The sequence below is a fragment of the Acomys russatus genome, chromosome 5, assembly GCF_903995435.1.
Source record: "Acomys russatus chromosome 5, mAcoRus1.1, whole genome shotgun sequence".
Classification (NCBI taxonomy): domain Eukaryota; kingdom Metazoa; phylum Chordata; class Mammalia; order Rodentia; family Muridae; genus Acomys; species Acomys russatus.
The window spans coordinates 21,770,211-21,785,798 of record NC_067141.1 but is presented as its reverse complement, the minus strand read 5'-3'; the positions used below and the strand labels follow the sequence as shown (position 1 = coordinate 21,785,798).

The window sequence follows — 15,588 nt, the reverse complement described above, 5'->3', positions numbered from 1 at the left end:
GGACCTTCATCTACGAACCAAGAGGCCCCAGGAACCACTTTCCTTACAGCAGAGCCTATGAAATTACTCAAACAGCATCTCAACTCAGGCTTACATTCCTCATACCGGTTTCCCCAGAATGTTCTATGAAAACTGTGAGGATTTATCTCACAGGACCTGACAGTTCTCTGAAACCAAGGCCCTTGGAAGTCTTGTTCCACCCCATTCACCCAACATAATTTGGTCATCTGGGTAGAGCCTTGGTTGTGGGCACAGGGTATCAGGTGCTGAGACCACTCAAGATACATAATACATAGAAAGGTTTTATTTGCAGGGGAGCAAGAATTTAATCAAACAAGCCAAATCCCATGTCATCATCTGACTCTTCGGACTCCTCCTTCTTCTCATCTTTCTTCTCCTCTGCTGTGGAAGAATACCATAGTAAGCACTGCCCAACAACTCATCCAGGTTGACCTGGGAACCCAGCCAACAGTAAATCTTGAGTACCAATCCCCTTTGATCATCATCCATGTATCAGACCTCTACTTACCTGCAGCAGGGGCAGAACCAGCAGCAGGAGCTGCTGAGCCAGGGGCAGCAGAAACAGCTACAGCCCCACCAGCAGGCACACTGGCGAGCTTGCCAACACCTACATCAAACAGAAAGGACGTGAGACCAGAAAAGGGGGGTAGGGGTGCAGGCCAGACAAAAAAGCTGTTCTGCCAGGAGCAGTGGAGTATTGTTTTTAAATTACATGTATTATCTATAGGCCCAGCTAGGAATCAAGACATACACACTTGTTATAGTTTAAAATAGCCTTAACCTGGGGCAGGGCAGATATCAATCTCTAACTACTTTCCATAGTAGGGCCTCAGGCATGGGATCCCTGTCTCAATCTCATGCCATCTGCTTCTAATAACTTCTATCAAGCTACCTCTCATCTATAAACCCATATACTTGCTCATGTTCGTCACCTGGGCCAGATTCTCCATCCACGCCAGCCATGCGTTTCCCTTCCATCTAACCCATGGCAGCCTTCCTCTCTTCCCTCAGGTCTCCCTTCTTCTCCCCAGAACTTCTCTCTCTCCTAGCCCCACCTACCTCTTTTGCCCTGCCCAGGTGGGATGGCTTTTTATTAAGCAAAAGTCACGGAGACAGTAAACAATAATTAGCATCAATATACACCAGTGGAGTCCAGGAAAAGAGAAACCCTGTCTGGAGAAACAAATGAACAAAATGTTCCATAGGGGTAGAGTGACCACCCCAGTGGCATTTTACCAGTGGCTCACCACCACTGTTTCACTCTAAAACAAGAGGCCACCTTAAACACACCCAGGAACATCATAGTGCTTTTTAGAACTTTCTTTTCCCCTATCCTGACTCATTAAGTAGTTGATTTCTAAACTGGGCAGTGGTGGTACAGGTCTTTAATCCCAGCACTTGGAAAGCAGAGGCAGGTGGATTGCTATTCATTGAGGCCAGCCTGGTCTACAAATACAAAGCAAACCCAGGGCAGTCAAGGTTACAAAAAAGGAAGTTGGTTTCTAGAAAGTAGCACCACTATAACCTCCACCTTAAGATGGACAAGCCAGGAGTTTGACACACCTTTAACCCCAGCAGGATCTCTTGAGTTCTATGCCAATTTAGCCTACACAGTGAGTTCCAGGACAGGCATAGCTACTCAGAGAAACCCTGCCCCAAATAAATAAAACTAGGTTGGATGTGGGCGCACACACCTTTAGTCCTAGTACTCAGGGGTCAGGAGGATCTCTGTAAACTCAAGGCCAGCCTGGTCTACAAATCAGGTTTTAGGACAGCTACGGCTGTCACAAAGAAACCTTGTCTCAAAAAACAAAACAAAGTAAGTTTTAAACTTTTTTCTTTTTTTTTTTGGTTTTTTGAGACAGGGTTTCTGTGTTAGCCTTGGCTGTCCTGGACTCACTTTGTAGACCAGGCTGGCCTCGAACTCAGTGATCTGCCTGCCTCTGCCTCCGGAGCGCTGGGATTAAAGGCATACGCCACCATGCCCAGCATAAAAAATCTTTTATAAACCAGGTGTGGTGGTACACGCCTTTAATCCCAGCACTCGGGAGGCAGAGGCAGGCATCTGAGTTCAAGGCCAGCCTGGTCTACAAAGTGAGTCTAGAACATTCAAGGATACACAGAGAAACTTTGTCTTGAAAAACCAAACCAACAAAACTTTTATAATCCCAGCACTCAAGATGCAGAGAAGTTTGAGTTTGCGGCCAGCCTGGTCTACAGAGTCAGGACAGTCAAGGATACAGAGAAAACTGTCATGAAAAAGAAAACAAAAAACTTTTTAGCTACATCTTTTTTTTTTTTTTTTTTGGTTTTTTTTTCGAGACAGAGTTTCTCTGTGTAGCCTTGGCCATCCTGGACTCACTTTGTAGACCAGGCTGGCCTCGAACTCACAGCGATCCGCCTGCCTCTGCCTCCCGAGTGCTGGGATTAAAGGCATGCGCCACCACGCCCGGCTTTAGCTACATCTTTAATCCCAGCACTCAGGAGGAAGAGGCAGAGAAGAGGCAGGCTGACTGCTGTGAGTTTGAGGCCAGCCAGGCTATGGAGAAACCCTGTCTTTAAAAAAAATTTTTTTTCAGAATGGAGCCAAGCAAAGTGATATACTGCTTTAATTCCAGCACTCGGGAGACCAGAGACAGAGGTGGTAGAATTTCTTGAGTAATAAGCCAGCCTGGTCCAGAGTCCAGAACAGCCAGAGCTACACAGAGAAACCCTGTCTCAAAAAACAAATACTAACGATGTGTCATTGGGCGCAGTGGTGCATGCCTTCAATCCCAGCACTTGGGAGCCAGGCAGATCACCCAATTTCAAGGACAGGACAGGACAGCTACAGAGAAACCCTGTGGGAGTTGGGAACCGAAACATGTGAGCCAAGCCTGATGCATGCCCTAATTCCAGCACTCGGGGAGGCAGAGGCCAGCCTGGTCTACAAAGTGAGTTCAGGACAGGCAAGACTTCAGAGAAAACCCTGTATCAACCCCCCCCCCCAAATAACAAAATAAAAACAAAACGAACATGTTTATCTTGTTTGCCCTAAATTCCAGGATCTTTTGCCACAGGGGTGAGCTTACAAAGCAGACCATTTGCTAAGCTGGTTTTGCTTGTCATATGCACAGGATTAGGGCACTATTGCTCAAATTGCATTTAAGTCCAATTGTGGTGGCATCAGAAACACACGTCTAGCAAGAGGTAAGAGCCTGTACCAATTTTTAAGACCCACAGTCCCTGCTCAGATTAGACTTTCACATCTTGGTAGGAAAAAAAAAGAGGGGGAGGGGCGCCACAGGGGCTCCCATTGCCAGCTTCTGAGCGTGTTCAGAAGCGCCACTGGCCAAAGCCCTAAAGGGGCCTTGCTCAACTCTGGCATGGCTTCTAGGATGCTCTGGTCCACAAGCGAAGCCCGGCAGATCACTGACTGACCAGCAGGTATTAGGATGGACCATAACCATGTAAAATCCCCCCTAAACGAACTCACCCTGAGCAATGACATCCTCAATGTTTTTTCCATTCAGCTCACTGATAACCTGCAGCAGACAACCATAGGTAGAGGTCAGCATCATAACCCTAGCACAAAACAGTAAAGACATTGCGAAGCTTCTAGGTCTACACTATACACCCAGCAACTAGCCATTACACACAAATATGTTGGTAACGTAAAGTTTTAGATGCTAAAGTTCTGAGGCTTGCGACTCAGTTTAGTTTTTAATCCCTGCGGAGCCTAGAGGGAGCGGAAAACCCCTTTCCAGAGGTACTGTAGGGAGCGAAGAGCCAGGTCATTGCTAAAGGTCCGGACTACTATTTTGTTGTGTTTTTTCTTCTTCAGACACGGGTCGGCCTCCTTCCTCCATCTTTTTCAACAGGCTCACCTATATTAGCCCTAAAGGTAAGCCCCGCATATAACAGGATAAGGGTCCCCGTTGATCGGCATTTGGACCCACAGGGTCCAGGTAAGCAGCAGGCTACCTTGTTGAGCCGGTCATCGTCCGCCTCGATGCCCACGCTGTCTAGAATCTTCTTGATGTCTTTGGCGCTAGGAGAGGAGTTGCCCCCGAGGGCGGCCAGCAGGTAAGAGGCAACGTAACGCATGCTGCATGGGACGGGAGGGAAGGCATGGCGGTGGCGTTACCCAGAGGCCTGCTGCTTCCCCTCCTCCACCTTAGCCAGTAAGTGAGGCCACGTGAGGCCCGAGGCCTCCGACCATGAAAAGCCGTACACCCATCGACCCCCGCCCCTCAGTCCCGAACCCTGGTTGCCGCTCAGGCGGACACCCAACTTACTTGGCAGCGGCGGACGAGCCTCACGCGTGCGACCTCAGCGGCGTCGAGCAGCGAAAGGAAGACTGGGACGCAGTGGGCGGGGGTAAACGGCTACCCAGAAGACCCCGGGACGCGCACGGCGCCGCACGGGGGCGCCTCCCATTGACGAAAAGGGCGCGCCGGAAGGAAGCCATTGCCCCTAAGTCAGGTTTTCCCTCACAACAAACACAAGGGGTTGGTTGGTTCAAGTGCCAGGCACTTGTGCAACGTGGGCGAGAGTTCCCCGAAATCGCTGAAGGCACGAAGGAAGGACCCCCAAGGAGCTTTCAATCCCCTCTTAATGCCTCTCATTCCCAGCATGCAACGCGGCGACACGGCTCCCAACATGCACTGCAGAAGTCTCCGCCCGGCCGTGTAACTATCCAGGCAAACTGCAAGTCCCATGATGCATCACTGCCGGAAGTGCTCCTCCCGTCTAGCTTTTCTGCTTGCACGTGGGTTAGTTCTATGGCTGGAGGTTCAAAATGTAGTTTCCTAGCTTTCGACACCAGAGGTCCGTAGTCGTGATGGAGCTAATGACTCCTATGTTTGGCTGGCCTGGGAAAGGTGGGCGACCTGTCTGGGGGACTGGTGACTGCGGCCATATCTGGAAACATACTTCTTTTTTTCTTTTTGCGAAGTTTCTCTATATAGCCATGGCTATCCTGGGCCTCTCTATGTAGGCTGGCTGTGAACTCGCAGAGGTCCTTCTGCCTCCAGAGTTGTGGTGCTTCACGCCTTTTATCCCAGCAGGACAGAGGCAGAGCCAGGCGGTGGTGGCGCACACCCTCAGTCCCAGCACTCGAGAGGCAGAGCCAGGCGGATCTCTGTGAGTTCGAGGCCACCTTGGTCTAAAAAGTGAGTCCAGGACAGCCAAGGATACACAGAGACCCCTGTCTCGAAAAACCAAAAGAAGAAGAAGAGTCAGAGGCAGGTGGGTCTCTCTGAGTTTGAGGTCAGCCTGGTCCATAGAGCAAGTTCCAGGACAGCTAGGGCTACACAGAAACACTGTCTCAACAAAACATAACAACAACAACAAAAGTATTCCTCTACACCAGGCTCTAGAGACCTCCTTTCTTCATCCCCATTTTTATATTTGGTTTATTTGAGACACGGTTTCTCTGTGTAGCCTTGGCTTGGCTGGCCTTGAACTCAGAGAGTCTGCAGTGCTGGGATTAAAGGCCTGTGTTACCACAGCTCACCTGCCTTGGGCCTGAATCTGCCCAAACCCCTGGAGCATTAACTCATGCCCTTGGGTACTGATGAAGACTGCGTTCTCAGACCCATTTTGTCTCTCTATCCCCGGGACAGACCATCGAGACAGTTTAGCCAGTAAAGGCACATGTGACCATGCATGACAGCCTGAGCTCCATTCCAGAACCCAAATTGAGAAAAGAAAGTTACACTCACAAGTTGTCATCTCACCCTGCGACAGGCACGCATATATAAACTTAGAAAGAAAGGGAAGAAAAAGAATGGAAGGAAGGAAGGAAGGAAAGAAAAGTCTAGCCGGGCAATGGTGGCGCACACCTTTAATCCCAGCACTTGGGAGGCAGAGGCAGGAGGATCTCTGTGAGTTTGAGATCAGCCTGGTCTACAAAGTGAGTCCAGAACAGCCAAGGCTACACAGAGAAACCCTGTCTCAAAAAACAAGAAGTCTGAGCTTTAGGTCAGGAAGCTTTTGTCTTCCAAGGCCAGTTTTCCTGATCAAATCTTCCCAAGTGAGAACTTTGAGAAGAAAGATGAGAAGCCTGCCCTGCCAGGCTAAGGCTAAAAGTTGGCTATAGATGGGTCCTTCTGGCAGAACCCAACTATTGGGCCAGCCTCACACTTCTGAGTCCCTGTTGCCCACTTTTGGGGCACAGAAGGTCTTCCTTAAAGAGCTGGGACAAGGTAAACAAGCCACTTAAATTTTTTTTTCATTTTATTTTATTATTTTGTTTTGTTTTTTTGTTTGTTTGTTTTGAAACAAGGTCTCTCTGTGTAGCCTTAGCTGTCCTGGATACACTTTGTAGACCAGGCTGGCGTCGAACTCACAGCGATCCTCCTGCCTCTGCCTCCAGAGTGCTGGGATTAAGGGCATGTGCCACCATGCCCAGCCTCTTTTTTTTTTTTTTTTTTTTAAAGATTTATTTACCATTATGTATACAGTGTTCTGTATGCATGTACACCTGCAGGCCAGAAGAGGGTATCAGATCACGTTAGATGGTTGTGAGCCACCATGTGGTTGCTGGGAATTGAACTCAGAACCTCTGGAAGAGCAGTCAGTGCCCTTAACCTCTGAATCAGCACTCCAGCACAAGATTTATTTATTTTATGTATACATGCTCTTTGTGCATATAAACCTGCAGGCCAGAAGAGGGCATCAGACCAAGTTATAGATGGTTATAAGTCACTATATGGCTGCTGGGAATTGAACTCAGGACCTCTGCCATTTCTCCAGCCCAAGGAAGCCACTCTTAAAAGGTACAGTTCCTTCTGAATCTCACACACACACACAAAAACGGTTTAAACTAGAAACTGCATGTTGTGACTTTTCTCACTTTTCTAAATTTTTAATTTTGTTTTTTTTCTGGCGGAGTGGGGGGGGTTGTTGTTATTGTTACAAGACAGGATTTCCCTGTGTAGCCTTGGCTCTCCTGGACTCGCTTTGTAGACCAGGCTGGGCTTGAACTCACAGCAATCCAACTGCCTCTGCCTCCCGAGTGCTGGGATTAAAGGCATGTGCCACCATTCCTGACTTCAATTTTTTTTTTTTTTAAGAGTTTCTCTGTGTAGCCTTGGCTGTCCTAGACTCTCTTTGTAGACCAGGCTGGACTCAAACTCACAGTGATCTGCCTGCCTCTGCATCTCAAGTGCTGGGATTAAAGGCGTGCGCCACCACCAACCAGCATTGGTTTAAAAAAAATAGAGAACTAGCAAAGTCTAGAACAGCCAAGGCTACACAGAGAAACCTTGTCTCGAAAAACAAAAAAGAAAATAGAGAACTAGGGCTGGAGAGATGGCTCAGCGGTTAAGACCACTTTCTGGTCTTCCAGAGGTCCTGAGTTCAATTCCTAGCAACCACATGATGGTTCACAACCATCTGTAATGTGATTTGATGCCCTCTTCTGCACTAAATGTACCTGCAAATAGAGTACTCATATACATAAAATGAATATATAAATAAATCTTTAAAAATACAGAGCTAGCCGGGCATGGTGGCACACGCCTTTAATCCCAGCACTTGGGAGGCAGAGGCAGGTGGATCACTGTTAAGTTCGAGGCCAGCCTGGTCTACAAAGTGAGTCCAGGACAGCCAACACTACACAGAGAAACCCTGTTTCGAAAAACAAAAACAAAACAAAACAAAAAATACAGAGCTATAGCTGGGCCGTGGTGGCGCACACCTTTAATCTCAGCACTGGGGAGGCAGAGGCAGAAGGATTTCTGCAAGTTCAAGACCAGCCTGGTCTACAGAGTTAGTTCCAGGACAGGACAGAGAAACCCTGTCTCAGAAAACAAAACAAAACAAAACAAAAAAATCAAAAAAATTAATAAAGGGTAAGTTTTTGTTTTAATCCCAGGTGTGGGGATATGGGGCTGCTTTGGACTGTCCAAAGCAGCTGACTATGATTTGCCTCATTCTGTAGCAGAGACATGGTTTTGCCAGCTGCAAATAGATTATGCAATTGTGTGATGTTTGGAATTCTGGGAATTTCTCAGAGGGCCTATAAAGGCTAGAGCCTCAATAGGTGGGGCTAGGGATTGCTGGTGGTTCAGGGAGGTTAGTTGTGGTTTGTTAGCAGCTGTGTTCAAAGAAAAAACAAGAAAGAAATTAGATTCAGATTCTCTCTCTCTCTCTCCCACCCCCCCCATCTTTCTCTCCTATCTAGTGAAAGTGGGTAAAACAGGGGCAAGAGTAAGCTTGGGAAAAAGATCCCACAAAGTAGCAAAGACCACCTACAATGCATACCCTACCTGCCATGAGTGTGTGTGTGTGTGTGTGTGTGTGTGTGTGTGTGTGTGTAATTTTTTTTCCCAAAGATTTATTTATTAGCCAGGCCCAGTGGCACACTCCTGTTATCCCAGTACTCAGGGAGGCAGAGGCAGGTGGAAATCTGTGAGTTCGAGGCCAGCCTGGTCTACAGAGCAAGTCCAGGACAGCCAAGACTGCACAGAGAAGCCCTGCCTTCAAAAAAAAAAAAGAGAGAAAGAAAGAAAAGAAAAGAAAGAGAGCCGGCGTGGTGGCGCACATCTTTAATCCCAGCACTCGGGAGGCAGAGGCAGGCGGATCGCTGTGAGTTCAAGGCCAGCCTGGTCTACAAAGTGAGTCCAAGATGGCCAAGGCTACACAGAGAAACCCTGTCTCGAAAAACCAAAAAAGAAAAAAGAAAAGAAAGCCGGGCGTGGTGGCGCACGTCTTTAATCCCAGCACTCGGGAGGCAGAGGCAGGCGGATCGCTGTGAGTTCGAGGCCAGCCTGGTCTACAAAGTGAGTCCAGGATGGCCAAGGCTACACAGAGAAACCCTGTCTCGAAAAACCAAAAAGAAAAAAAAAAGAAAAGAAAGAAAGAAAAATTTAAACAATTTTAATTCCTGCACTTAGGAGGAAGAGGCAGATGGATCGCTGTGAGTTCGAGGCCAGGCTGGTCTACAAAGCGAGTCCAGGACAGTCAAGGCTACACAGGAAAACACTGTCTAGAAAAAAGTAAAAAATAAAAATAAAATATTTATTATACAATATTCTGCTTGCATGTACACCTGCATGCCAGAAGAGGGCACCAGATCTTATTAGAGATGATTGTGAGCCACAATCTGATTGCTGAGTATTAAACTCACAGGACCTTTGGAAGAACTAGTGCTCTCTCCAGTTCTTGTGATTTTGTTTTTCTATTATTATTATTATTATCATCATAATCATCATTATTATTTGAGACACGGGTTCTCTGTGTAGCCTTGGCTGTCCTAGACTTGCTTTGTAGACCAGGGTGGCCTCGAACTCACAGGAATCTAACTGCCTCTGCCTTCCAAGTGCTCGGATTAAAGGTGTATATCACCACTGCCTGTAATTATGCTTTTTTTTTTTTTTTTTTTTTTAAGATTTATTTATTTAGCACTGGGCGAGATAAACACATGCCTTTAAATCCCAGGATTTGGGAGGCAGAGGCAGGTGAGTTTGAGGCCAGCCTGATCTACACAGTGAGTCCCGGACAGCCATGCCTAAACACAGAAACCCTGTCTTGGAAAAAAAAAATTATTTATTTATTATGTATACAATTTTCTGCCTGCCTGTGTGCCTGCCCTCCAGAAGAAGGCAGCAGATCTCATTACAGATGGTTGTGAGCCACCATGTGCTTGCTGGGAACAGAACTCAGGGCCTCAGGAAGAGCAAAGAGTGCTCTTAACTGTGCCATTCTCTCCAGCCTTTTTTTATTTTTGTTTTTGTTTTTCAAGACAGGGTTTCTATGTTAGCCTTTGCTGTCCTGGACTTGCTTTGTAGACTAAGCTGGCCTTGAACTCACAGTGATCTGCCTGCCTCTGCTTCCACAGTGCTGGGATTAAAGCCTTGTGCCACCACACCCGGCCCTCTTTTTTTTTTTTTTTTTCCTAAAGACTTATTTATTTGGGCTAGAAAATTGGCTCAGAGTTTTAAGAGCACTGACTGCTCTTCCAGAGGTCCTGAGTTCAATTTCCAGCAACCACATGGTGGCTCACAGCCATCTATTATGTGATCTGATGCCCTCTTCTGGCCTGCAGGTGTATAAGTAGGCAGAGCACTGTATGCATAATAAATAAATATTTTTTAAAGGATTTATTTATTTATTATGTATACAGTGTTCTCTCTGCATATACACCTGCATGCCAGAAGAGGGCACCAAATGTGTGTGTGTGTGTGTGTGTGTGTGTGTGTGTGTGTGTGTGTGTGTGTGTGTCCCTTTCTCAGAGAAGCTGGGCTGAGAATCTGGTCACAGAGTTTTCTTCAGCCTTCTGGAGGCTAGCTGAAGAAAGTTCTGTCTTGAAACAGGTCACAAAAAAGGCGTTCTGGGCAGGGAGGGAGCACAGGGCAGTGGCTCTCAGCCAGGTTGAGACAGTAGAAATCTATGTCCCTTCCAGAGGGGGAAGGGGGCCTCTGGCTTGTGAAAGGCCGGACTACACTTTATTAAAATAAAGACAAAAAGAGCCAAACAACTAGATTTTAATTCACTAAGCTTAAAAAAGGGCAAGGGCAGAGAGCTATGGAGAAGGGATGGGGTTTGCTACCAAAACTTCCAGCCCCTGGGTTTTAAACTAAGCTTACTCAAAAAGCAGGAGACACTCCCAGGACACTTGCAGGGCTTGTCTCCAGGGCACCTTTGATATGTTTTTCTTCAAAGAGCCAGCTTTGACACCTTTTGTGTGGGTTAGGGTCTACAAGGAACTAGCTTTTAACACATCTGGGTCTGGTGTATTGTTATCAGCAGCGGTCCCTCACCTATGTTCAGCACAAAGCTTCCCAGGAGGGAGCTTCTCCTCTGCCTGCAGACAAAGGCCCACACGTGTGCTTCCTGGAAATTAAACTCAGGACCCTTGGAAGAGCAACCAGTCCTCTTAACCTGTGAGTCATCTCTCCAACTACCGCCTTTAAAAAAAAATACTCATTTATTCATTATGTATACAATGTTCTGCCTGCATGTGTGCCTGCCTGCCAGAAGAGGGCTGTGTGCCACCATGTGGTTGCTGGGAATTGTTTGATTTTTTTTTTTTTTTTTTTTTTTTTTTGGTTTTTTTTTTTTTTTTTTTTTTTTCGAGACAGAGTTTCTCTGTGTAGCCTAGGCTGTCCTGGACCCATTTTGTAGACCAGGCTGGCCTCAAACTCACAGCGATCCACCTGCCTCTGCCTCCCGAGTGCTAGGATTATAGGCGTATGCCACCAAGCCTGGTGGCTGCTGGGAATTGAACTCAGGACTTCTGGAAGAGGAGCCAGTACTCTTTTTTGTTTTTTGTTTTGTATTTTTATATTTTTGTTTTTAAAGGCATGTGGCAGCATGCCCGGCTCCCTCCCTCTCTCTCTCTCTCTCTCTCTCTCTCTCTTTCTCTCTTTGTTTTTTCCAGAGAGGTTTTCTTTGTGTAGCCTTGGCTGTGTCCTGGACTCACTTTGTAGACCAGGCTGGCTTCAAAGGAGCCAGTGCTCTTAACCTCTGAGCCATCTCTCTAGTCCTCATCTCTCCAGCTTTAAACCAATATATATATATATTTTTTTAATTTATTTTATTTTATTTTTTTTACATATACAGTGTTCTGCCTGCATGTATGCCTGCATGCCACAAGAGGGCATTCAATCACACTATAGATGATTATGAGCCACTGTGTAGTTGGCTAGGAATTGACCTCAGGACCTCTTGAAGAGCAGTCAGTGCTCTTAACCTCTTACCATCCCCTAAACCAATCTTTCTAAAAACTATAATAATAATTATTTTTCTTCAATTGCCGGACATGGTGGTGCACACCTTTAATCCCAGCACTAGGGAGGCAGAGGCAGGTGGATTGCTGTGAGTTTGAGGCCAGCCTGGTCTACAAAGCAAGTCCAGGGAAGCCGGCGCTACACAGAGAAATCCTGTCTGGAATAACAAATTTTCTTTCAAATGATAATTTAGCAAAGGCACACTTGTCTTGCTGGCATGAAAAGAAAAACGGGTTTTCCTAAGGCACAGGTCTTAATTCCATGTTAGAATGTTATACAGTAGACTGCCACGTGGCCCAGAGCATCGTGCACATCGGGTTTTTGAGTTTTATTTATTTATTTATTATTATTATTATTATTATTTTTGTTTTGTTTTTCCCAGCACCCAAGGACAAAACTCAGATACAGCTCCTAATTGGTATGTTTGTACACTAGAGAAATCACATACCATATTTACAGATTACTATAAATACCCTCTACAGCTGGTGCCTGGTGGCAGCGGCGGTGGTGTCTGCCTTTAATCCCAACACTGAGGAGGCAGAGGCAGGCACTGTGAGCTTGAGGCCAGCCTGGTCTACAAATCAAGTTCTGGGGCTGGAGAGATGGCTCAGAGGTTGAGAGCACTGACTACTCTTCTGGAGGTTCTGAGTTCAATTCCCAGCAACTATATGGTGGCTCATAACCATCTATAGATGTAATCTGATGCCATCTTCTGGCCTGTGAGTGTACATGCAGGTAGAGCACTGTATACATAATACTAAATAAATCTTTAAAAAAAAATTAAGCTGGGCATGGTGGCGCATGTCTTTAATCCCAGCACTTGGGAGGCAAAAGCAGGTGGATTTCTGTGAGTTTGAGGCTAGCCTGGTCTACAAAGGGAGCCTAGGACAGCCAGGGCTACACAGAGAAACCTTGTCTCAACAAAACAGAACAAAACAAAAACAAACAAACCCACCCTCCTAAGGTTACTAGAAAGACAACTAAATTCCACTGGCGACAGGAACAAAGAGCAGGTTTTGTGACTTCGGACAAGCTCATTTCCATGCATGCAACCATAACCAATATTGAACCAGATGGCACCCTAATTATGGATGTTACTCTTTATAAAACAAAATGGAGTCCATCAACATTTGCCTGTTGGATTCTTTTTTTCTTTTCTTTCTTCTTTTTTTTAAGATTTATTTATTACGTATACAGTGTCCTGCCCACACGTAACACCTGTAAAGAAGAGGGCACCAGATCTCATTGTCGATGGTTGTGAGCCACCATGTGGTTTCTGGGCTTTGAACTCAGGACCTTTAGAAGAGCAGGCAGTACTCTTAACCTCTGCACCATCTCTCCAGCCCTTGCCTGTTGGATTCTATTGCAAATGCTTTCCGTATATAGAGAATAAATATTCTGTCTTTGAGAAACAAATATGGACATTTTACAAGGCATGGAGAACCTCAATCATTACCAGCCACCCTGTGGTCATTAGGGAGCCCCTTACACTGATGGGTTGGATCTGATTGAGGACAGAGTCCTTCCCAGGCTTAGCCATGGAATGAAAGGTGTTACAGTGGAAGTGGTACCTACCTGAATTCCTTCGTGACCAGGATGTGGTGGCAAAGGGGTCTGTTCCTTCCCACATTGAGGAAATAGCTCAGTTGCCTAAGCTGCTTACTCCTCCCTCAAAAGAAGCACCCATTGAACTATGGGGACCGATGGCACAGTCATAACATTTAGCCAAGGCATGGATTCCGGATGGTTCCTCAGCCACTGATGGAACCAAAACTAATTGAAACCGGCAGCCTATAGACCAGGAAATGGAATGTTCAGCACTAAGAAAGGAACCACAGATTCAGCGCAGCACTATTGGCTATAAGACAACTAGGATAGCAAAAGGAAAAATCTGTCTTTTCTCCTCCTATTCATGGTGTAGCTATATGGTCATCAAATGGAAAACCACTGAGCCGGGCGTGGTGGCGCACGCCTTTAATCCCAGCACTTGGGCGGTTGAAGCAGGTGGATTGCTGTGAGTTCGAGGCCAGCCTGGTCTATAAGTTAGTTCAGGACAGCTAAGGCTACACAGACAAACCCTGTCTCAGAAAAAAAAAAAAAAAAAAAAAGGAAAACCACTAACTGGTAGATAAATGGCAAAGAAATCTGGTCATGGAAAGGTGAATGAAAATGGCAAAGCCAGCCAGGCGTGGTGGCACATGCCTTTAATCTCAGCACTTGGCTGCAGAGGCAGGATAATTTCTGTGAGGTACAAGGCCAGTATGGTCTACAAAGAGAGTTCCAGGACAGTCAAGGATACAGGAGAAACTCTGTCTTGGAAAAAAAGAAAAAGAAAAAAAAAAAAGAATAGAAAAAGAAATGAAATGAAAAAGAAAATGGCACAACTTAGCAAAGACATCAAATTTTATCTAGCTCACACAGAGAAGACAGAATGAAATAGTGGAGCATTTGGCATCATCTTTAGTTCAGACTAGAATTTTTTTGTTGTTGTTGTTTTTTTTGTTTTTTGTTTTTCGAGACAGAGTTTCTCTGTGTAACAGTCCTGGCTTTCGCTTTTTTAGATCAGGCTAGCCTTGAACTCACAGTGATCCACCTGCATCTGCCTCCCAAATGCTGGGATTAAGGCGTGTGCCACCACCGCCAGGCCCATGGCAGATTCTCAAATGCTTGTCTCTGCTGCCCTCTATGGACATAAGTGACAAATGGTCTTCATGTGATCCCAATTCAATTAAAAATTAAAGCTGAAAAAAATAAAATTAAAGCTGGCTTTGTGGTTGAAGCATTGGTCTCTCCTCTAAACCATCCATGCTTGTTAAAGGAAATCCAAAATCACTGTCTTATATCAGAAGAGCCACCTGGTGTGGGATAGAGGAAAACAAAAAATAAGGGACTATTCTATTTTCTTGCTTCCCCCCCCTACCACTCCCACCCCACCCCCACCCCCCACCCCCGAGACAGGGTTTTTCTGTGTAACCTTGGCTGTCCTGGACTCCCTTTGTAGACCAGACTGGCCTCGAACTCACAGTGGTCCCCTTTCCTCTGCTTCCCAAGTGCTGGGATTAAAATGTGCACTACCATGCCCAGCACCTAACTGGACTTTGTGGAAAGCTTGTCAGAAATAGCTTCATTATTGTAAACAGTTTTACTGAGTTAAGAGCTAAAATCTGGTCAGGTGTGGTGGTGCACACCTTTAATCCCAGCACTGGGGAGGCAGAGACAGGCAGATTGATGTGAGTTCCAGGCCAGCCTGGTCTACAAAGTGAGTCCAGGACAGCCAAAGCTACACAGAGAAACCCTGTCTCAAAACAAACAAACAATCAAACAAATGAGTTAAAATCTGTCTGGGTGTGGTGTTGCCTTTAATCCCAGCACTCCAGAGGAAGAGGCAGGTGGACCACTGTGAATTCAAGGCCAGCTGGTCTACAAAGTGAGTCCAAGACAGCCAGGGCTGTTAGACACAGAAACTTTGCCTAAAAAACCAAACCAAACCAAACAAATAAATAAAAAACCAGGGGCTGGAGATGGCTCAGTGGTTAAGAGCACTGACTGCTTGTCTAGAGGACCTGGGTTCAATTCCCAGCAACCACATGGCAGCTCACAATTGTCTGTAACTCCAGTTCCAGGAGACCTGACACCCTTACACAGACATACATGCAGGCAAAACACTAATACACATAAGATAAAAATAAAATCATTTAAAAACAAACTGACAAGCCAGGCGTGGTGGCGCATGCCTTTAATCCCAGCACTTGGGAAGCAGAGGCAGGCAGATCACGGTGAGTTTGAGGCCAGCCTGGTCTAGAAAGCAAGTCTAGGACAGGCAAGGCTACACAGAGAAACCCTGTCTCAT

General features: G+C 46.2%; 1 protein-coding gene and 1 non-coding gene across 3 annotated transcripts; both read right to left on the bottom strand.

Annotated features, from left to right (window-relative positions):
• Positions 1-282: 282 nt before the first annotated feature.
• Positions 283-4,428, bottom strand: Rplp2 (ribosomal protein lateral stalk subunit P2). 2 transcript variants are annotated; one of them, XM_051145653.1, is made up of 5 exons: positions 4,299-4,428; positions 3,985-4,108; positions 3,497-3,545; positions 530-628; positions 283-399 (listed from the first exon to the last, which is right to left on the bottom strand). In XM_051145653.1, the coding sequence occupies exons 2-5, from the start codon at positions 4,105-4,107 to the stop codon at positions 326-328; spliced, it is 345 nt and encodes a 114-aa protein (XP_051001610.1). In that variant the 5' UTR covers position 4,108; positions 4,299-4,428; the 3' UTR covers positions 283-325. The 2 variants fall into 2 exon arrangements, with proteins under 2 accessions (XP_051001610.1, XP_051001608.1); XM_051145651.1 differs by having other exon boundaries at positions 283-402; positions 4,299-4,426.
• Positions 3,331-3,463, bottom strand: LOC127190201 (small nucleolar RNA SNORA52). The gene has a single exon (XR_007830710.1). It is a non-coding gene; the product is annotated as a small nucleolar RNA SNORA52 (small nucleolar RNA).
• Positions 4,429-15,588: the final 11,160 nt, after the last annotated feature.

What these genes read in the sequence shown, in the direction of transcription:
- Rplp2 (XM_051145651.1), bottom strand. Translation starts at nt 4,107, where the DNA reads ATGCGTTACGTTGCCTCTTACCTGCTGGCCGCCCTCGGGGGCAACTCC. An exon ending in ACGATGACCGGCTCAACAAG is followed by an intron (nt 3,546 to 3,984) that starts GTAGCCTGCTGC and finishes TGTCTGCTGCAG; the next exon opens with GTTATCAGTGAGCTGAATGG. An exon ending in TGAGGATGTCATTGCTCAGG is followed by an intron (nt 629 to 3,496) that starts GTGAGTTCGTTT and finishes TGTTTGATGTAG; the next exon opens with GTGTTGGCAAGCTCGCCAGT.